We start from the raw sequence: 22603 nt of genomic DNA, 5'->3' as shown, positions 1-22603 counted from the left end.
TGCTGACCTCGACTGAGGACATTATCGGACGTTGGAAGGAGTACTTCAAGGATCTCCTCAATCCTGCCATCACGCATTCCCTGGTGGAAACAGAGGCTGGGGACTCGGTGTTGGACTCTTTCATCACCCAGGCTGAAGTCACAGAGGTGGTTAGAAATCTCCGCGGTGGCAAGGCTTCAGGGGTGAATGAGATCCGCCCTGAGTACCTCAAATCTCTGGATGTTGTGGGGCTGTCATGGTTGACACGCCTCTTCAACATTGTGTGGCGGTTGGGGACAGTGCCTCTGGACTGGCAGACTGGGGTGGTGATCACACTCACATTGGAGAGGAGAGTCCGGCCAATAGTTGCACCTCGGCTTCAGGAGGAGCAGTGTGGTTTTCGTCCCGGCTGTGGAACACTGGACCAGCTCTATACCCTCTACAGGGTACTCGAGGGTTCATGGGAGTTTGCCCAACCAGTTCACAAGTGTTTTGTGGACCTGGAGAAAGCATTCGACAGTGTCCCTCATGATGCCATGTGGGGGGGTGCTCCAGGAGTATGGAATCGGGGGCCCTTTATTAGGGGACATCCGGTCCCTGTACGAGTGGAGCAGGAGTTTGGTCCACATTGCCGGCACTAAGTTGGACCTGTTCCCGGTGCATGTTGGACTCCGGCACGGCAGCCCTTTGTCACCGGTCCTGTTCATAACTTTTATGGACAGGATTTCTAGACGCAGCCAAGGGCCGGAGGGGGTCTGGTTTGGGGACCAGAGGATTTTGTCTCTTCTTTTTGCAGATGACGTGGTCCTGCTGGCCCCCTCTACCCAACACCTACAGGATGCGCTGTGGCAGTTCGCAGCCGAGTGTGAAGCAGCTGGGATAAAGATCAGCTCCTCCAAGTCAGAGGCAATGGTACTCGACCAGAAAAGGGTGGCTTGTCCTCTTCAGGTTGGAGGGGAGTTCCTGCCTCAAGTGGAGGAGTTCAAGTATCTCGGGGTCTTGTTCACGAGTGAGGGAAGAATGGAGTGGGAGATTGACAGATGGATCGGTGCGGCTGCCGCAGTAATGGGGGCACTGTGCCGGTCCATTGTGGTGAAGAGAGCTGAGCCGAAAAGCGTAGCTCTCGATTTACCGGTCGGTCTACGTTCCTACCCTCACCTATGGCCGTGAACTTTGGGTCATGACCGAAAGAATGAGATCCCGGATACAAGCGGCTGAAATAAGCTTCCTCCGTAGGGTTGCTGGGCACTCCCTTAGAGATAGGGTGAGGAGCTCGGCCATCCGGGAGGGGCTCGGAGTAGAGCCACTGCTTCTCCACATCGAGAGGAGCCAGTTGAGGTGGCTCGGGCATCTATACCGGATGCCTCCTGGACCCCTTCCTCGGGAGGTGTTCCAGGCACGTCCCACTGGGAGGAAGCCCAGGGTATGGCCCAGGACACGCTGGAGGGACTATATCTCTCGGCTGGCCTGGGAACGCCTTGGGTTCCCCCCGGAGGAGCTGGAGGAGGTGTCTGGGGAGAGGGACGTCTGGGTGTCTCTGCTGAGTCTGCTGCCCCCGCGACCAGGTCCCGGATAAGCAGAAGACGACGAGTACGAGTACAATAGATTTACTTGTGAACAGCATAAGACATCTTTGTTAAGTTGTAATTGATGCTTAAGGGCACATGACATGTTATTGAGACATTGACATTTTGTGTCAACTGTTGTTGGCCTTTTATTTTTTGAATAAATTGTTTAAGATGAGGAAATCACCATTTCATGCTTCTACTTAAATGCAGTTTTGACAAATACTGTATGTATTTGTCAAAACTGGTCCAGGGGAGGACAGTTGGTTAACTAGTGATAGTGTCATTGGTGGCTAAGGTTCTGTTTGAGCCCCATGTGAATCAATCCAACAGATGAGCTACTGCAGCTGAAATTGCTGAAAAAGTCATTGGTGGTTCTAGGAGAAAGGTGTCAGAATACATAGTTCATTGTCGCTTGTTACATATAGGGTCCTACAGATACAGACCAGTACCAGTCAGTGTGCCCTTGGTATAACCCCTGCCCACTGCTGGAAGCACTAACAATGGCACAGGAGTATTAAAACTGGACCCCGGAGCTATAGACCAGGTTGCCTGGATTGAGAAATCATGTTTTCTGACATGGTTCATGTGTTGCTCATCTGGGGAACACATCCAAGTTTAATGTGTTGTCTTGGATTCCCATAGAACATTTGTGGGATGTACTGGAAAAAGAAGTCCAATCCATGGAGGTTCCCCCTCACAACTATTAGGACTGAAAGGATCTGCGGCTAACATTTTGGTGCCATATAATACCTGCACACCTTTACTGGTCTATTGGTAACCATGTCTTAAGGGTCCAGGGCTCTTTTGGCAACCAAAAGGGGAACAATACACTAATCAGTGGCCATAATTTTCTGTCCAATTGCTGGGACTTTTTAATATGGAACGGTTTCCTATAGATCTATTAAACATAAACCTTTAAACATAACCTTTCCAGTAATAACAGCTTCCGCCATCTTTCATCCCTCTTCCAGCTGTAATAACTGTATTTTCTCTGCCATGCTTTGTAGAACACAGCCACTCTAAGCTGTTAATCAGTGTTAATCAGTCTGCTGTGGATGGGTGTGTATTGAGCTTGTGTGTGTGTGTGTGTGTGTGTGTGTGTGTGTGTGTGTGTTCCTGTCTTGGCATCACAGTGAGAACCATTTTCCCGATTTCACCATCAAATTGAGGACCGTTTGTACCAAAGTGAGGACATTTTGCTGGTCCTCACGACCTATTTTGCTAACGATTAGGTTTAGGACTAAGGTATGAATTGACTTTAGGTTAAGGTTAGGGTTAGGCATGCACTGGTAATGGTTAGGTTTAGGGTTATTGTCAGGGTTAGGGCATAGAAAGGGTTGAAAATGACTGAAAATCAATGGAAGTCAATGGGAGTCAACACATGGTCCTCACTACATATAGCAAAACAAGAGTGTGTGTGCGTGTGTGTGTGTGTGTGTGTGTGTGTGTGTGTGTGTGTGTGTGTGTGTGTGTGTGTGTGTGTGTGTGTGTGTGTGTATGTGTGTGTGTGTGTGTGTGTGTGTGTGTGTTTGCGTGTCTTAACGTTCGGTGTGTTCTGCATCTTCAGGTGGCTGATTCCATCCCAGCTCAGGTCAGTGGTTTCCAGAGTGTCTTCTGTTCATTCTTTAGTGGCCATGTCCTATTACCATTCCCTTCACCCTGCCTTCTTCCATCCTTTTTCTCTCTTTCTTTGGAACGTCGGCATGGATACAGCAACCTTCATCCCTTTTCTTGTTTGTTTTTCCTGCCTTGTTAATTTCGATTGCCTGTTCCGCTCTAATTTTTAGGCCCCTTCCTTCATTCTCATTTCTACTTACGGCCTTGCTTTCTGCCTCTTTGTCTAAAACAGACCGTGGGCCTTGCTTGGAAACAGCACAGAGTGACTCCCTGATCTCACAAGAATGATTCAGTCTTGGAACCTGTAAAGAAATAACATGCGCTCTCTGCTCTGTGCATTGCAGCTGCGCAGCTCCTTCAAGCAGGCATTCAGCAAAAAGAAAACCAAATCACAGTCGGCCCACGACGAGATGGAAGAGATGAGTGACTCCATGCCCTCCTCGCCCAAACTGCAGCATGACAACAGGCAAGGGAGCATTGCAACGCTGCGCTCCTCCCCCTCCACCACAGAGTGAGTTTTACATTCACAACAGCACAAAGACACACACTCGCCTCTTTTGGTTCCTTTTAATTTTCTTTTCTTATTGTTTCCTTTAAACTAACATCCTTAAATCTTCGCCTCACTCTTTCCTCCAACCACTCTCTCTCTGAAATGTTTCTCTACCTGCTGTAGCAAGTGCATTTGCGACAGCAAGTCCTCCCCACTATGGACGCCAAAGAAAAAGCATAACGGTCATGTGGTCTACAAACACAGATCTCGGTAACGGGCACTGAGGGGCATGCTCCCTGGGAGTGTGTGTGCACTGGATTGTGTGGGTGTGACGTTCTCTTTTCATGCCAATGCCTTTAAATCCAGTTGAGGAACTGAGAAGTATCCAGTCAGGTCTTCTTTAATATACACCTCCTTGCGAGAAAATATTCACACCCCATGCACATTTTTCCATTTTGTAATGTTATTTCATTAGGATTTTATGTGGTAGACACGAAGCACGAGCACAGAGAGCATTTATCAGAGAAGCAGAAAAAAGACCAATGGTCACTCTGGAGGAACTGCAGAGATCTACAACTCAGGTGCCCTGGTCAGAGGAGACCAAATTTTAAATTAAAGTCTGAATACAAAAACAAATTCCATGTGGATGAAAGGTAAAACATCTTAGCACATCACCCTGAACACACTATCCCATCAGTGGAACATGAAGGTGTATGCATCATGCAGAGGGGATTCTTTATTAAAGACTGTGGCAAAGGTTGATCTTCCTGTAGCTTCAGAGGTTTGCAACCTGCAACTCCAGAGTTGTATGTTGCTCTGTAGATGCTCCACAATGGCTCTTAGTAACTTTACCAAAATTATATCGTAATTAGCTTCTTGTTTGCAATAAAAATATGACGTTTCAGCAGCTGTACTGGCAGTTTTCATTTAGTGTATACATCACTTGTCCACAACAGAATGGAATGGTACAATGAACGCCTTTTAACTGTTTAGTTTTTTTATTTATTAGGTTGCAAATTATGTGCCTTATTTTATTATATATTATAAATTTTATATTATATTATGTTGAGATATGGAAATAACCCATTTTGCCTTGTTTTACTGAAAAATCTTTCCTTCTAAAGGGTGTCCGGATTCTAAACCCTGAAGAGGGAAAGGAAATTCAGCTTCTTTTATTTCACCATAAAACAGCCAATTATTTTCTGTAGTCTACATTTAGAAAGTAAGTTGTTTTTTAAGTGTAATGCTGGTTTTGCAGCTATTGACAATTTTCTTTTAGGGGTGAGGGTAAATATGTAAAGGTTGCTGACTCCTGGTTCTGATCAAAACATATTGATGTGTTAAAATGGCCCAGTCAAAGCCCAGACCTAAGTTTAATCAAAAACTGGGGCATGACCTGAAAATTGTTGTTCACATGAAGCTCTCTGTCCAGTTTGACTGAGCTTGAGCTCTTTCACAAAAAGAATGGGTGAAATATTTAGTCTCTGCATGTGCAAATTTAGTGAAGATGGGCTCTAAAAGTAAAAAGCTGTAAATTACAATGGGAAGACAATGAGATCAAATAGTTTTTTCTAAAAACTTTGCTTCCACCTCATAATTATGTTCTAATTTGTAGTTGTCTACCACATAAAATTCTAATAAATATAGAAAAGTTTGAGGGGTATGAATACTTTTGAAAAGCACTATAAGTTGCGCTGAGTTGGATCAAATGTGAAATAAACGGTCAGTCAGCATGCAGCAGCTGCTTGGAGGCAGCTAGTAAGATTATTTCAGTTTAACATGTCAAGCATAGTTTTCCTCTAGCATGTGGAAGGTTTTGAAATATAAATGCATGTATTTGACTTGGGGACAAACAAGAAAAAGACAAATCTTTCCCTCCAGCCAACCAAATTCTCTATGTAAAAACTGCAACTAAAGGGCTATGAATGGGAGTGATTCGCTGTTTCAAATGCTCCTCTTCCCTTCTCACCTCATTGACAGTCATTATCATCAACCTGCCTTCTGAACTGAAGCTTCCCTGTTTCCTTTAAGCATATTCTCTCCAGATTGTGGGTGCTGTGCGTGTGTTTGGTTTAACTCCAGTGGTGACTCCCCCCCCCACACACCTCCTCTTCCCTGTGTGTTATCACCGTTCAGGCTGTGCGAATGCACCGAGGCCGAGGCTGAAATCATCCTGCAGCTGAAGAACGAGCTCAGAGAGAAGGAGCTCAAGCTGACAGACATCCGCCTGGAGGCGCTCAGCTCTGCACACCACCTGGACCAGATCCGAGAGGCCATGAACCGCATGCAGGTGAGACTGGAACCAGCCAGTAATACCAAGGTTGACAAAGACGTCAGTCACAGTGCTGTTTGTTCGCTTTGTTGACAGATATTTTGTTTATGAGGCAGAGATGAAATACAAAGTGAGGTTTCCAGGTTGGCTTGGAAAGCTTCTTTCCCATAATAAATAATAATTTAAAAGCTTATAAGAAGGCAAACATTTTTCACAACATTGTATGCACTTGATTTTTTTCATACCAGCATCAATATTACATTATAAATAGATGACTGGTTATTTTTGAGCCATGCTATGTTGTGATTCCATTTTTTAAAAGCAAATCACGTAGTGAAAGGATATCTCAAATCACCATCAATCCCTCACTTAAATGGATCTTTGTAGATCCGGATTATCTGGTTTGTAGAAGCCTGTAGTCTGCCCTCAGATTTGGGGATCATGTACAATTCTTTATCTGGGACTTAACCTCAGTACAAAGGAGGCCTTTAAGATCAAAAAGACTCTCGCAGCCCATAATTCCATTGCTATGGATTCAGAATAACAACAGCCTGAATGCATGGTCAAGATTAGTTGCTAACTCTAGGAGTTGCTGTCACTCGGTGCTTTTTTTTCCCCCTTTTCCTTAGATGTATATTGTTTTGTATTATTTCTCACTTGCAGAATGAGATCGAGACGTTGAAAGCAGAAAACGATCGCCTCAAGTCAAGTGGGAACGCCACACCCACAGCGACTCGCGTCAAGACAGCCCGGCCACCCTCCGAGGCATCCAGCACTTCCTCATCCTCCTCGCGCCAGTCATTGGGACTGTCGCTCAATAACCTCAACATCACTGACACCATGATGTCGGGTGAGTTCACTGTCAATCCCTTCAGACTTGAGTGTCACATATAGTCCAACTTCAGCTGTTGTCAGCTCTAAACTCTGTAGATTGTTCAAACTTAGCTTCTGTCAGGTCAGTTCAAAGAAGCTCTCTTCATAAACTGACTCTACAATGGAACAGTGGCCAGAAAAAGGCCATCCATCCTGTTTGGAGTTTTCCATTAGCTATTTAGAAGACCCAGCAAAAATGTGAGAATGAGATGAGACCCAAATGGAACTATTTGGCCTTTATGCAAAACCCTGCAAATGACAACACACATCACTCTGAACACACCATGCCCACCATTAAACATGGTGGTGGCAGGTATTAATTCATTTGCAAGGTGCTATACTTTTTAAATAAATACCAGAAAACTAGAAAGAAATCAGATTGAAAAGGCTTGATATAGTAACACAAAGATTCTACTCTGATGGTCTGTAGCAGAACTGAGTCCTATACCACAAAGATTGAAATTCTCAGGTGAACAGGTTGGAAAATATCTCTTAGTCTGGTCAGTTTAAGAAGAAGAGGTTTGTCCATCTCACTTGTTCTGGAATTAACAGAAAACGCCCTCGTTAACTGATGAAATGAGCAAAGAGCAATGCAAGGCTCGCAGTCCAAGCTTATACGAAAGGTGTTTTATCAGGTTGGAGTCAGTACTCTGTGCAGATCAGTAAAGTTCTTTTGAAACAAACTCACTCATTCATCTCTTTTATAGACCTTGTTTGGTGCACTGGTTCTCAGTCATGTTGGAGCCGGAAGAGACCATCCCCAAACTGTTCCTACAAAGTTGGGAGCATAAAATTGTCCAAAATGTCTTGACATGCTATAAATTGGGTTCTTTTCACTGGAACCAATGCCCCTTTTGTTATTGTTAGTGTTATTTGTTAACATAACATCTTCCTTTCAGATATTCTTCTGGATGATAGTTATGAGGGAAATCTCCGTAAGGAAAGTCGAAGTGTGCGGATAGTGGTCAGCATTAGCAGTGGGCCAAAAACCACCAAGGTTTGGAAATGACAGTTCGTCCAGCTTGGATCACAATAATATATTCTTATTTCTCCTGACTTTTGGTTTAACCATTCTGCCTCCTCTTCAGGGTCCACAAAGCCAGGAGTACCTGATCGGGTCTATAGGCGTTAGCGGGAAGACCAAGTGGGACGTCCTAGATGGGGTCATTCGACGCCTCTTTAAGGTAAGCAGATCATTGCCCATTGGCAGAATACAGAATCCTAAGATTTTAGAGATTAGAGAAGATTTTAGGCTTTGAATGTGGAGTTGTTTATGCTAGCTCAGTTATGTCTGAGGTTCTACCCAGTATGCACAAATGGTGGTAAAGGCAATGAAAATGGACCAAAGAAAAAGTTCAGGAATTAAGATTTTTCATCTTAACACCAACAAATTTTGTTTGCTCCAGAAACTACTTTAAAAGTGGATGGTACACCCTGTACACTCCGTTGTTGAGTGCATTGTTCATTTGCCTACAAATTAAACTAATTTCATGTTGAGCTAAAATTTAAGTGCAAAGCCCTAGTATCAGACATACAAACTCCACTATTATATACTTTATGAATTCTCTGCAAGTCTTACAGTTATGCCTCTTCTGCTGCCATCTTCCTGTAGGAGTATGTGTTCCGGGTTGATCCAGGGGCCAGCCTGGGTCTTAGCTCTGACAGCATTGTGGGCTATAGGATGGGGGAAGTGATTCGCTGCCACGCCTCTGAAGTGCCTGAACTGTTGCCCTGCGGCTACCTGGTGGGCGACAACAACATCATCAAGGTTAACCTGAAAGGTATGCTGGCAAGGGAGTCTCTATATGGTTCCAAAAACCCTGCAAGACAAATGTAAATACAGACTGTTATCTTGTTGGGCATTAAATTTTCCACCCATCTCATCATAGGTGTGAGAGAGAACAGCATAGACAGCCTTGTGTTTGACACACTCATTCCAAAGTCCATAATCCAGAGGTACCTCAACCTGTTGATGGAGCATAGGCGAATCATCCTCTCAGGGCCCAGCGGCACAGGAAAATCCTTCCTGGCTGCCAAGCTGGCTGAGTACATCATTAGTCAGATGGGGCAGGAGGTGACAGAGCACAACGTGGCTAGATTTAATGTGGACCAGACTTCCAGCAAGGTAAATGGAACCCTGAGGTTGCCTATTTTTATGATTTTAGTTCCACGAACATCAGTAGTTTTTATGCAATATAGCAACACAAAGTAGAGCATAATTGTGAATTGGAAGGGGAAAATTTTCATGATTTTTAAAGTTTTTACAAATAAAATTCTAAGAAGTGCGGCTTCCAGCTGCAGGTCTTTTAGGGTATGTCAGCTTTGCACATGTAAAGGGCGAGATTTCTGTCCAACCGTCCATGCAAAATAGGCTAAGCCCAGTCAGATTGGATGGGGATTGTCTGTTTCCTGTTTCATTGTGTTATTTTTTGTAGTGTTCCTTAGTCCTTTCCTTTATTCCCCGTGCCCTTCCTTCCTTCCCAATTAATCTTTTATATAAAGGCAGTATCAAAGTTAAGGGGTCTAAAAACAAACACTATCCACACTTTGGTAGATTTTTATGTGTAAAAACCAAGTTTTCTTTTTCTTCCACATAAAATCCCAATAAAAATATTCTTTTTGGTTGTAATGGGTCAAGTTGTAAACAAGTTTAAATAGTATGAGTACAGTTAGGAATGTAGGAATGTACCGGCTGTTGTTACAGACATAGCTAGACTTTTGTTAGAACTTGATTGCTTAAAAGCAATACTGTTTCCTTCCACAGGACCTGCGTCAGTACCTGTCCAACTTGGCAGAGCAGTGTAACTCTAAGAGGACAGATGCAGAGCTCCCCACTGTGGTCATCCTGGACAACCTCCACCACATCGGCTCTCTCAGTGACATATTCAACGGCTTCCTCAACTGCAAATACCACAAATGGTGAGGGAGTACTCCTTCTCTCCTATAAAGGGAAAACATTGCAGGGATAAGCTGGACTGTTGATTACAGCTTCAGCCAAGTCAACTTGAACCAGATCAGTTCCTTTTACACAGCCAAAAGTAAGGGATCCAGATCAAAGGGCAGCAGCATTAGAATAGATAGGGAAACAGGGCTGTATTATACAAGCTATGTGCTGATAGCTGCACTAAAAGTTTATAACATGAACTCTAAGGCTAAGTGTAAATAACACTCTGCAAAGTTTTAAACCTCACACATTTTTAAAGCACCCTCATGGCCATTATATTAAATATAATAGTAAACATTTATCTTACTGAAGTTTATTTTTCTCTTCCCTCTTCAGCCCATATGTCATCGGTACCATGAGCCAGGGGGTCTCCTCCTCTCCAAACCTGGAGCTACACCACAACTTCAGGTCTGATGCCTTCTTGTCTTCCATTCAGCTTCTCTGTTTTCATGCTCAGCAAACATAGCAGCTACTGATCCCTGATCATTTTATTTATTTAGTTCTGCAGTAGTTTTTGTAATTTTATATGGAAACTAAATTCACTGTCCTCTTCAGTAAAAGGTAAAACTGTATTTTTCAGTTTTTTAGTACTCTGAATTTAATCAATATCTGATCACATGTTAAGATGTATGAAAATTGGCAAGTGTTCTGTGGTAGTTTTTTCCCTCGTTTGTTATGAGCTGATCAAATAATTTCTGAGTGCAAATAAAATCCGTTTGACTAAAGCTACATGTAAAAGTATGCATGTTTGTCACATTACAGCCACAAATGTAGGAGTCTTTAATTGGGACTTTGTGATAGACTAACTTAGAGTAGTGCATCTGTAAAGTAGAAGGAAAATTATACAGGGTTTCTTTTTAAATTTTTGCAAAGAAAATTTGGAAAAATATGGCATGCGGTTCACCATCCTTTATTGGGTTGCCTTTTAATAAAATCCAGTGCAACCAACTGCCGGAAAGTACCTATTTAATATGAAGAGCCCAGTTGTGTAATTTCATTTAATTTCTGGAGCTTTTTAACGCAGAGCAAGAATCCTCATGCATGAGAAGTCAGTGTCAGTTGACACATCAAAAAAGCAGCTATGTAAGACTATTTAAAGGACCCTGAAGCGCTACCAAGTTCCATGTCTTCATGCCCCACAAAATCCTGTTTACCTCAAGCCCTGCAGGAGAGATCAGATAAGATCAGACCTACATGTAAAGCTCTAACAAAGAACACACCAATTGCTATGGGAAACATGGTGATGGCAGCATCATGCTGTGGGAGTGTTATTCTTTAGCAAGGGCAGGGAAGCTTGTCACAGTTGATGAGAAGATGGATGGAGCTCAATACAGAGCAATACTGGAGGAAACCCTGTTAAACCTGAAACTGGAGGGAAGGTTCCACTTCCTGTGCTGGTTTATCACATAAAACTACAATAAATACATAGAAGTTTGTGGGTGCAACGTGACAAAATGTGAAAAAGTTCCAGTGGTGTGAATACTTTTCTAGAGCACTATATAGAGGCCAGGAATGTAAAGTCAGTGCTTACGACTCACAGTGGTATTTGCCCACAGCCTGCTCTAGTTAGCGCCACAATGACCCTTCAAAACAAATAGCGACTACATGAATAACATGTTTTATCATAACAGGAAAATCTTGGATCAGTTAGACCCATAAATTGTTGCACTAAAGCAAAGATCCTGGTAAAGTCATTTAACCTGTAGTCTGTAATCAGGTTTACTTTACATTGTCTTATCTGAAGAGAGTTGATTTCTGAATTTTGCTCATAAAGGAATGGTACACTTTAGCATGAGAAAATGAAATCTAACAAGCTATGCTGCATTGTCTTAGTGAGGATCTTTCTGCCTGGCATGTTTCACTACCTGATGATTGGACTATAACCGTGTGATTAAGGAAATGAGCCAGACATTCATTTGAAATCCCTCAATTAGAGAGTTAAATTAATCTTCGTTCTTTTACACTAATTGGAGTGTCATCATGTCATGTGTAAAAGAAATTACATTGATGAGCCGATGTGTGTCCTGGTGTAGGTGGGTGCTGTGCACCAACCACACAGAACCAGTCAAAGGTTTCTTGGGTCGATTCCTTCGCCGGAAACTCATCGAGACAGAGATAAATAAGAACATGCGCAGCAACGACCTAATCAAAATCATCGACTGGATCCCCAAGACCTGGCAGCACCTCAACAACTTCCTGGAGGCACACAGCTCCTCTGATGTCACCATTGGTCAGTCCAGAACACACGCACACACTGTAGGGCCCACACGTTAGCCTCTGTAGAGCGATCAGCAGTCAAACATTTTAAAGTCCCACATGTCGTCTCTGTCTTCTTTATCCTCCATAGGGCCTCGTCTCTTTCTGTCCTGTCCCATGGACGTAGAAGGTTCTAGGGTTTGGTTCACTGACCTGTGGAACTACTCCCTGGTACCCTACCTACTAGAGGCTGTCAGAGAAGGATTGCAGGTACATACTACTAATGCAAATATTTATTCACCTGGATCATAAACATAAAGTACAACTATTTCAAATTTACAAATGCTCATGATTATAACCCTAGAAAATCTTTTTAAAATGGCCACTGGGAGAAATAACTAAAACTGTGCACTGCATATAAATATTTAGAGGTTTTAGTTGTTTTTTTTTTTTTTATTTACGGTGCCCTGCAAAACATTTTTCACATTTTGTCAGGTTTCAGCAACAAACTTGAATACATTTTATTTGGATTTTATGTTATGAACCATTGCAAGGTAGCAAAGATGTGAAGTGGAAGGAAAATGTTTTCAAAGTTTTTATTTGTAATATTTGCTTTGCATTTGGATTTAACCTCCCTGGGGCGATACTTTATAGAATCAATTTTAGCTGCTAGGATAGTTTTAAAGGGGACCTATTATGCAAAATTCACTTTTTGATCATTTTTATTCTTCCATTAGGTCTCTTATGCTTCTACAAACATTCCAAAAAACACAATAAATGGCAATAAATGAATGTTTTTATTTTTTCTAGAAAATGCATGGTTTCAAAAACTGTATAAGTGTGACATCACCATTACACGTGTACGAAGTGCTGGCTGGGGACACAGCCAGACAGAGCTAATTTGCATAAAGGTGACAGAGCCCTAAAACAGCTCATTCTGAAAGGACTTAAAAAAGGGGGAACTGAGGAGTTGAAATCACATTATCTGAGAATGATTTTGTGCGAAAATGTAATTGAGCCTCTGGATTGCCCTTTATTTAAATAAATCCGTATTTCCATCAACTCTGAAAACCTTCAATTCCTCAATGAATAAAAGCATCTACGCAGCATAAGGCAGCTACCACCATGATTCACCATTGGAAAAGTGTGTTTCCATGAAGACCAAAAGTTCAGTTTTGATTTTATCTGACCAGAACACCTTCTTCCACATGTTTGCTGCATCCCCTGCATGGCCTACCTGAGCTGTAGATCTTTGCAGCTCCTCCTAAGTTGCCCTTGGCTTATTTTCCGCTTTACTGATTTATGTGTGAGTTTAGGGGAACCGCCGTGGCATGTGAGGATTCCAGTTTTGCCAGGCTTTCTCCATTTTTGGATGATGGAGTGTTACATCAGATGTTCAGAGCTTGGGAAATTTCATAACTGTGGCTGTACTGCATTTTCCTTTGGGGTATCGGAGTAAAGGGGATAAGTACAAAAGCTTGCCAAAATTTTAAAGATTTTGATTAGTAAAAATCTTTGAAAGCAATATGTAATTTTTCTTTTATTGTACAGCTATGCATGACAAAATGGTAAAGAGATGTGGATACCTGCACTTTTCCAAGAAGGCATTAAAAATTATAAGAACATTTTTGCATTCATTTTTCTGTGCATTTCTTTTCCACTTTTTGTTCCTGTCTTTAGCTGTATGGTAAGAGAGCAGTGTGGGAGGATCCCTACAAGTGGGTGAACGACACATATCCGTGGAATGCTGCCTCTCTGCAACAGGAAGGCCAGTCGCTGCTCCAACTGAGGCCAGAAGATGTGGGATACGATGGCTACAGCTCGTCCAAGGAGGGGACATCGTCCAAGCAGGTGTCCCAGAGCGACACAGAGGGAGACCCTCTGGTGAGGACAGATCGGACTTCATACAGTTTCATTTATTAACATTAAAACAGCATGTCAGGAAATGTGGATGGAAATCAAGAAGCAAGAAGAGAGTATAATTTGGCTTCAACAAACTAGCACCTTAAGTAAAATAAAAACAAGGCTGTCCACACACACATTTGGAAATGAACTATTAAGGATATTGAAAGGAAAGGGGAATTAGTGAAGAGAGAATTCATTTCCATTTAGTGGGTTATTGCAGCCCAAGAAGAATTAAAGGGTAGCCATCCAAAAAATGGCTGGCTTGATTTAACAAGAGTGCGTGTTTGTGCGTTTACATGCACACGTGTATGTGTGTGTGTATGTGTGGGCCCATGTGCACACAGTTATTATGCGGTGGTGCCAAAACCCATTTCAGGAACACTGGAAGCAATTCACCAGATGCAGCAGCACTTGTGCATTATTTAGATCATTAGCTCTGCAGCAGGGATGAAAGGTTCGGCTGGTTTATGGCGGTGATTGACTGGAAAGTTTAGGAAGCGCACAAAAAACAGCGACAGACTTTGTGAGTCCATGAAAATGCAGTAAGTACAAACATTTTGAAAAGTGACTGTGTTGTAAAGGATGATATTAAAGTTAAAAACCAAACTGCTTTTAATAAATTAGTCATCCTTAAAGTGATTTCATGTCTGATTCCGTGGTGAACATGAAAAGCAATAATCAAAAATGTTGGTAAATAAAATGGTATACAATGCCCTGTGGCCTATTTATTGGGTGCTTTTGAACATTACTAATTAACAAAATAATGGTGCATTCAATTTGTACGAGCTAATGTTGGAGGTTATTACTGAAAACACAACTGAAGTCAGATTGGGATATGCAACATCAAAGATCTCCAAGCCCCACATTTAAAATCCTATATGGCTGCCTTGCATGTAAAACATTGTGAAAGAGGCATTTTTTGTTCAACTAAATCAGGCCCATGCATTGAACATTTGTAAACCTGCTCTGTTTTGTGTTCTAATGCATACAATACAGAGAGATGCATAGTTAGCCTGATTGCTGAGTATAGTTATTCGCAAATTCCCCTGATTTTTCAACTTGTAATTGTAACATGGTTAAATTGGATGCCCAGAGGCAGGACCGCCAACTTCTGAGGTAAACTGAACATGCAAGTGGCTAAGTTAACTGTTGTTAGCAATACAAGCGGATAAAAATGCATGATTTTAAACACTATAGCAACACATTGACCACCACAGCTTGTACAACAGCTTGTTTGTGACTGACTTTTTAAATACAGTTAATATATTTAATATATCTTCCTAAATACATACCATCAGAAGTGTAACTTGATGGCTTATCACTGTATCATACACATGACAGCCATCTTGGATTTTGAGGTCAGGTTTGGTGACCTTTAAAGGTTACCATTTATGGGTTCCAAGCTTGGAAAACAAATGGTAAGAGCCTCTTAAGCCAGAATTTCAACCTGGAAAGTTTGATCGATAGTTGCAATGATAAATGATAAACGTTTAATTTGCATTTCTGTCTTTTTGTATTTCATCAAATGCGTCACACAGAATGTTATCGCATCTTTTTGTAAACATGCCTCTTTTATTTTCACTTGGATAAAATTCTTAGAAAGCTGTTGACTTGTTGAGCTAATGGTAGTTTTTGTGAATGAGAAGCAAAGCATTAAGTAAATCTCACTGATTCCCCAACCGACAGCAGGAAAATGGTTAAATTAGATTTTGAGATAAAGGACTTTTAACTACTGACAGACTGAGCACAGCCTAACAGTGTTTCGGGTTGCAAATGACCAGGGTAACTTCAATTAGCTACAAAAGCCAACAGCAATGCATTACTTGACTTTTCATGCATTCAAAACTGTAGCAACATGTTCTAACCTAGAGTTTATACAAGCAATACAAAGCATTAGAAGTAAAAAAAAAAAAAAAAGATCTCCAACACATAGTGTCAACTGCAGGCCAGAAGGGACACATAGCCCCTTCAGTGAGTTCCAAGACCATCCCAGGATCTGCTACTAATGTAACATGCCTAGGAAAACATGCACACGGAGACACCCAGGAGGCATCCCGTTTAGATGTTTTGACCACCACACCAACCATGTCTCTAATTTAAGCTCCTGGATGACAGAGCTTCTTACCTTATCTCAAAGGACAACTCACATCAGTACGTCAAAAATCTGACTCTTAGCAATCCATCATTTGACATGCTGCAGTGTGTTAATGCTGAAGTATCCACGCTTTCATTCTCCTGGTCATGTTCCATGTCTCTGGTGAGCGTTAGAACGTAGACGGACCAGTGAATTGAGAGCCTTACCTGTTCAATGTAGCACCAGACTTACTGCCCACAGCGCCCCAATCCATCTATCCATCCCCTGCTCCATCCGACCAATTCTCTAAATAAGACACAAAGATGTATGAACTCCTCCCCTTGAGGCAGAGGCTATCCCCTTTCCTGGATGGAGCAAACAACCTTTTTCTAGTTGGAAATCATAGTCTCAGGCTTAAAGGAGCTGACTAATCAGACAACAGTGAACAAGTAAACAAGTCTTAACTCTTGGCATCCATGTCTGATAAGTCAATTAATTAATATTTAAATTGTTTTATGTTCGCAGATGAACATGCTGCTACGGCTGCAAGAAGCAGCTAACTACTCCAGCACCCAGAGCTGTGACAGCGACAGCACCAGTCACCATGACGACCAGCTGGACTCCTCCTTGGAGTCGGCCCTATGAGCCCAAGACCAGCGATGGCAGACCTTGATCCTTCTGAACCTCTAAATCCTGGAAAACCTTTGAACCCGAAAAACTATCTCTCCCCCAACCCATAAGTACAAACCTGGTCAGGTCGCTAGTCCATCACAGGACCCGCACTACAGATATATAATATATGAAAAAACTTAATACCCAAAATATATCCTCAAATTGAAAAAAATATCCCTATATTTTGATGGTGCAATATAAAATCAGAATGTTTTATGTTTTCAGAGGCTTTACCAACTTGGTCCTCGGTAGTCACAGTGTTATACCAAACCACAGGTTGGAGACTGTCTACAAAAGTGCTGTCCTGTTCATTGTATTGAACCTTTTATAAAAATGTCCATATGTGTTTCTGATGAGAAATATCAGTACCTCTGATGTTTATTTTTAAGGTGTGCTCTGCAACAATGAGAGACACTTTGGTTTACTTTCAGACGTCAATTTCCAAAGCGTCCCAAAAGCAACAAAACTGGATTTTTAAAAATTTTGTTTACCCAGTTATATCTACAGATGTTTACATTGGTAAGGCTGGTTCTGTTACGTCTTTCCTTGTTTACAGAGGTGCTTCTTACAGACACACATGCATATACACAGAGGCAGCAGGGAGGAAATCAACTTGGATAACATCATTTTACCAGTCCAATCCCTTGTTTGATCATAATGGAGCATGCCAGAGTCTCCTTGAGCAAGGCACTATGTCTTTACTATTTTAATGGATCTCTGATTCAGCAGGGTGGCAGAAAAGGCAGGGCAGGTGTAGTGTTTTCAGGGGGTTATAATGCCTTCCGATGCTTTGCACAAAAACTGGTGAAGAAGGTTTAAATATTTTATTGTAGTATTTTTGGCATCCGACGTGGTTAATATAGGAGAACTTTAAGCCCTTGCAGTTCAACTAAGATCAGAAGTTGTCTACATTATATATTATATATTATTTATTGAAGACCCAGATTTGGCCCGGGGTTGAATGGGGCCGTGGCTGAATTTTATTCCTAGGGTTCAATTTCTATTAACCTCATTCCCCACTAACCATCACAGCAGGACTAAGGTCTCTTTCATATTGTCCACCTTTGATCATTTTTGGTTACATATTGTGTTGAATATTTGTTTATATTGTTCTGCTCTTTACATAGTTACACTAGGAGTCATATTAGTTGGTTAATTGGTCAGGCTATCTGCTCCAGTAGTCAGCCTGCCATTCATAGCTTGACAACTATAGTTTTAAAACAGCATCACCTTAAGAAAAGTGATGGGTGCCCTCCATTAGTTTTCCACACTAATGGAAGGGAAAGGTGTATTAGCCTTCTTTCAGCCAGCTGACTGGCCATCTGCAGCAGCAGCAGCTGGGGGAAGTTGCAGCATTGCATTAATTTATGTCCCCCTTCACACCTTTCCTTATAGCTCATTAAAAGGATTTTAAACCATAAGAACTTTATGATGGAAATTCTAGCGGCTTGGAGACCAAAGCATTCTAAAAAATGTGGTACTAGTAACCAGCCCATGCCTAGTGATGACCAGTTAATATTTTGTGTGCTGCACATAACACTGAGGGTGTTTTTATTTTGGATAAACAGAAGAGATTTTCAGTGAGGCTAAAGCTAGTGGCTAATCAGATCTGAGCCAGGAGCAAATCCTAAAAATTTCACAGCTGTTTTTGAGAATGCTGTTTTATTAACTACTAACACGCTTTAATGTTTGCATACAGTATTTACACCTAACATTCTGAACCTGTCCTGCAAAATATTAGGTGGTCTGGGGCATCCAGGCCAGAGTGGGACCTCAAGCAGCCCCATTTCCTGTTTATGCCTTGGGACAGCTCAGAAAAATCAGCAGACATTTCTTTAATTCTCGTGGTGCTGGGTCCGTGGCCTGAATATTTTTAGTGTCAGCCACTGCCAAGCTGTTCCAAATGCCAACAAGCACAATGAAAGTGTGTTATCTGCGTGACGCCCATCCATCCTGCTAATGTGAAGACAACATGGAATAGTGCCAATGTTTCCCTTTGATTTGACTGCCAAATGTTCACACTTACAGACTTTAAATTGAAAGCAAAGCCCACCATGGTTGTAGACTCAAGTTCTCCACCCTCCAAATGGCTTGTGTCAGTTTTTAGCTTTAAGCCACAAAGGTGAATGTCTGCTAATGTCTTTTGTCTTTAGCATTAACCCACATGGTTTTCTGCAAAATGAAGATAGGTGACAGGAAATGTTCAGACAGACTTACAAAAACTGAAAAGTACTTAACCAAATAACTCAAACTCTCCATTGAAATTGTTTTGGATGTTCAGTACCTGCATCCATCTTTGTGCAAGAGGTATTCAAAAACCAATTGAAACTGTTGTCTTATTACAGTTTAGTTAGATCAGCCAAGAGCAGTAAAAGGGAACAATAATATTGGTGCTTTCTAACTGCCTTAAATGTTCAAAGTTTCTTGAAGCATTATTTGCTCTCTCTGGCTGTTTTAAGAAGAATAAATATTTAATGTATGATCATGCTAACCTGGCCTCCTCCTATGTCCAAGATGCTGCTTCTAGTACCAGATGCAGCAATTACTGCTTGCGTCCCCATCTTCTTCATCTGAAGCACCCTTGCTGCTGTCTGATAGTAAAAATTAAGAGACATAATGTTGTATTTTACTTCAAAAACAGACCAATATTGTGTAACAAAACACAAAAGAGGGGTGAATGGTGGGGTGTTTTTTTTTTAGTTGTTATGTGCCCAGTTGAGCTGGGCTCACTTAAATTTCCAGGAGCACAACCAAACTGTTTGGGGATTTTTAGCCTGATGAGCATGTTTTGAAGCTTTTTAAAAAGGGCGGGGGGCATAGAGAAGAGATCTTTACCTTTATGTATGCGTGACCCGGATGGAAGAAGCCATTTAGAATATTGATTGTCCTCTCTTTGTTTAAGTGGGTCGGTTTTGCACACTATAAGGTTGGGGTGGGCTGTAAATACTTATAAAAATTCTTGCACAGTGAATCAAAGATGCATTCTGGCCTGTTGGTGTTACAACATACAAAACCCTGTGAAGATATTGTCATAGTATGAAAAACAGAAGAAAAAGTTGCAAAAACTCAACCCGCTGTCAGAAACAGGTGTGTCTCTTGTGGTGATTTGATGTTTTGCCTATGCAGGAGGCATTAATTGTACAGTAATAAACTGTTTGAACACTAAACTGAAAAAAATGTAGGCATCTGTCCAATACTCCTTATTCTACCATGAAATACGCTGGATTTTTCCTGTCTTTAGGAATGCCTGTTGTTCCTTAAAGGGAACGTTTAGGATTTTTAAGGTGAGGTTTTGTTAAAAGATTATTGGCAACTAACATCTTACCACCAGTAGCTAACTCTATTGCCATCTTTACTGTATATCCAGATTAGTTGATCCCCGAAACTGAAGCAACCAGCTATTCTGAGAGGACCAAAGACCAAAGCGGACTTTTACCTAATCAAAACAACTACAACCTCAAGAAACATCATTGCAGTTTATGCTAACTCTTTTTAAGGCCGTTGGTTATTTTCGTACCTTTTTAGTTAGGTCGTTTCTCATCCAAGATGTTTCGTACCAGCAGTTTGTCGATTTATACCCTGCAGGGAAACTTTCATACCAGATTTGACAACCACAGTTTATCACCATTATCTGTTATTAAAATGAAACAATGTTGGGACAAAATGGAATGGGAGTATAGACTGGCTAAGGGGTGAATTGACCCACAGCCTTTTAAGAACATTTAAGTTGTTAACACATTTGCACTGGAAGGTGATTTATCCGGAAGCGCCCGCAGGGATCATCCTGTGTAAAACATCTGATTTTGAAGAAAGCAAAGAGTTTCTTGACAGAAAAGCAAGGGATTGTAAAAATCATTAAAGTATTTACATTAACCTCAAGCAATATCCGCTTTAGAGTCACCGTTTCATACAAAAACGGTGACTCTAAAGGCCTGCATACAATCCACAAGAGCCGAGAAATGTGATCATTATTTTAGAGCCCTGGTGTGGGAGTTTGTTCTCAACATATCATCTAGACAGAACTTATTTTCTGTGTCCAACAAGTTTTGTATGGTTGGTCAGAAATTTGAAGTGGCTGTGGTTAATGCAGAAAAAAGAAAATGTGTCATTCTATTTCTTCTCAGTACTTGCAGGGTATGTAAAGGCCTTAACGGGAAACGCTTTTTATGTTCCATTCTCAGTGTTTGTTTCACACAGGAAGATTATGGGTGGTGCACTGCCTCCAACCTCCATTTTCCTTGCAAATTGTCAGAAACCTATGGGTAAATAACCACCCACTGTTAACATGACAATGTTTCCAAGGCTCAAAATACAGCTTTCGTTAAAACATCTTTGAGATTTCAGTTATAGTAGTAGAAGTCTTTGATCTTGGCCCCTCTCTGGCTAGCCATAAGCTTCAGTGTCTGGAAACAACTAACCTGGATTTATACAAAATGAAGATGCCAAATGAAGTTAACTACTGTAGGTAAGATATTACCGGTTTAGAACTTACTTTAAAAGCCCTGAACAATCCTTTCAAAAACCACTTCCTCTTTGATGATTTTAACCCTAACTCACCACCACCTTAGGATTGCTAGCTGTCTGAGGCACTGAAGTTGACCCGACACCGTACTGTACACAACATCTGACAGGTGCTACTGGTCAGTAAGAAGCCCACCAGAGACCAAGAAGTCTTGTTGTCACAACCTCAGGACAAACCCTCTACAATCCTACCTGTACTCAGCTTCACACGTGTCTCTGCAGCCCAGTCTTGGATGGTTGCTAACCAGGTGGTGTAGTTGCATGCCAAGCGTGAAAATACTGTGTTTACAGGTTGCTCTCTACCTAGACTTAAACCCATGTATCAAAACGTATGTACACTCCTGTTATAGGCCATTAGTTCCCAAGATAAAAGCACCTTGACACCGTTAACAGTGTATACCATTTTGTTGATGCCCAACTGGTCATTTTTCCCACTTACACTTTAGAGTTGCATCTCAGTTGAAGACCATAGCATTTACTCTGGTTTGAGAGAAAGTTTTGTTTCTTTCCGGATGAAACATTTGTCCTTAAATGTTTTATATTTTGTACATTTGTATGTAACATATCATGTAAATATACAGAGACGGTGATTTAACTCATCTGGAGGATTTTGTAGTCTTTGTAAATCCCTAATAAATGGTATTTGGTGTCACTCAAGCAATATCTTTATTGAGTTTTTGTCCAGTTTAGATTCATCTGTGTTAAAATGACAGTAACCAGAGCTAAATGCAAAAACTCATCTTTATAAAATAAGAATTCATTCCACACATTAAATTATTTTTCTTCAACAGAGGATTTAAATTATACAGACAGCCTCAAATATGGTAAATGATAAAAAACTTGCACTTGTATGGGGCTTCATCAAGTCTGAGGACTCCAAAGCGCTTAACGGTACAATCAGGCTGGATGTGTGGCCACTTTTCTTGGCAGAAATGGCAAACTTCTTTAAATTGTTTAGTAGGCGCAGACTGTAAGTGCAGTCCAAACATTTTCAATAAGATTTATGTTAACCTGCTTTCTCCATAACATGCTTTCTCCATACCTAAACCAATGTTCATGTGTCTTCGATCATCAGTTGGAGGGACTCCTTCATGATTCCATCTGGTGTGAAATGTATCAGAACCAGTGGCGGAGAAATAGCCCCTCGTCATCATGGTGCCGCCACCATGGTTAACAGTTGGTGCAGTGGTCTCAGTTTGGAAAGCCTTTTCTCAACTTCCTTAAATATCCAATTTTTCCTTGTGACCAAATAACTCAACCTTTATCTCCTCTGTTTACAAACGTTTTCTCCAGAGCGCAGGTTTATGTTGGAAACTGCAGATTTCAGTCATGCACTGTCACAATGAATAGTAATTAGTGTTTCAGAGAAATCATTAGAAGCTTAAATATTTCGACATTTATGCCAATGATGAATGTAAACTTCTGACCACAACCATATTTTCAGTCTAGGATCATATATATGTGGTTTCCAAATAGTATTGCAATCTCTACA

The 22603-nt window shown here is 41.3% G+C and overlaps 1 protein-coding gene across 6 annotated transcripts in view; it reads left to right on the top strand.

The window, feature by feature from the left end:
- nav3 (neuron navigator 3) overlaps positions 1–21768 on the top strand; it is a 250336-nt gene extending 228568 nt beyond the window's left edge. For 3 of the 6 annotated variants that reach the window (XM_047390367.1, XM_047390370.1, XM_047390371.1), the window contains 15 exons: positions 3115–3138; positions 3509–3675; positions 3838–3924; positions 5791–5944; positions 6590–6776; positions 7699–7796; positions 7888–7983; positions 8412–8580; positions 8689–8924; positions 9564–9718; positions 10080–10151; positions 11777–11973; positions 12091–12209; positions 13620–13823; positions 16444–21768. In XM_047390367.1, the coding sequence (XP_047246323.1) occupies positions 3115–3138; positions 3509–3675; positions 3838–3924; positions 5791–5944; positions 6590–6776; positions 7699–7796; positions 7888–7983; positions 8412–8580; positions 8689–8924; positions 9564–9718; positions 10080–10151; positions 11777–11973; positions 12091–12209; positions 13620–13823; positions 16444–16563 (2085 nt within the window). In that variant the 3' untranslated portion in view covers positions 16564–21768. The remainder of the gene's footprint in view (positions 1–3114; positions 3139–3508; positions 3676–3837; positions 3925–5790; positions 5945–6589; positions 6777–7698; positions 7797–7887; positions 7984–8411; positions 8581–8688; positions 8925–9563; positions 9719–10079; positions 10152–11776; positions 11974–12090; positions 12210–13619; positions 13824–16443) is intronic. The other 3 variants (XM_047390372.1, XM_047390369.1, XM_047390368.1) reach the window with 2 other exon arrangements.
- Positions 21769–22603: the final 835 nt, after the last annotated feature.

The sequence above is a fragment of the Girardinichthys multiradiatus genome, chromosome 17 (genome assembly GCF_021462225.1).
Source record: "Girardinichthys multiradiatus isolate DD_20200921_A chromosome 17, DD_fGirMul_XY1, whole genome shotgun sequence".
Classification (NCBI taxonomy): domain Eukaryota; kingdom Metazoa; phylum Chordata; class Actinopteri; order Cyprinodontiformes; family Goodeidae; genus Girardinichthys; species Girardinichthys multiradiatus.
Note: the sequence above shows the minus strand (reverse complement) of the source record. Positions and strands in the feature narration are given on the sequence as shown.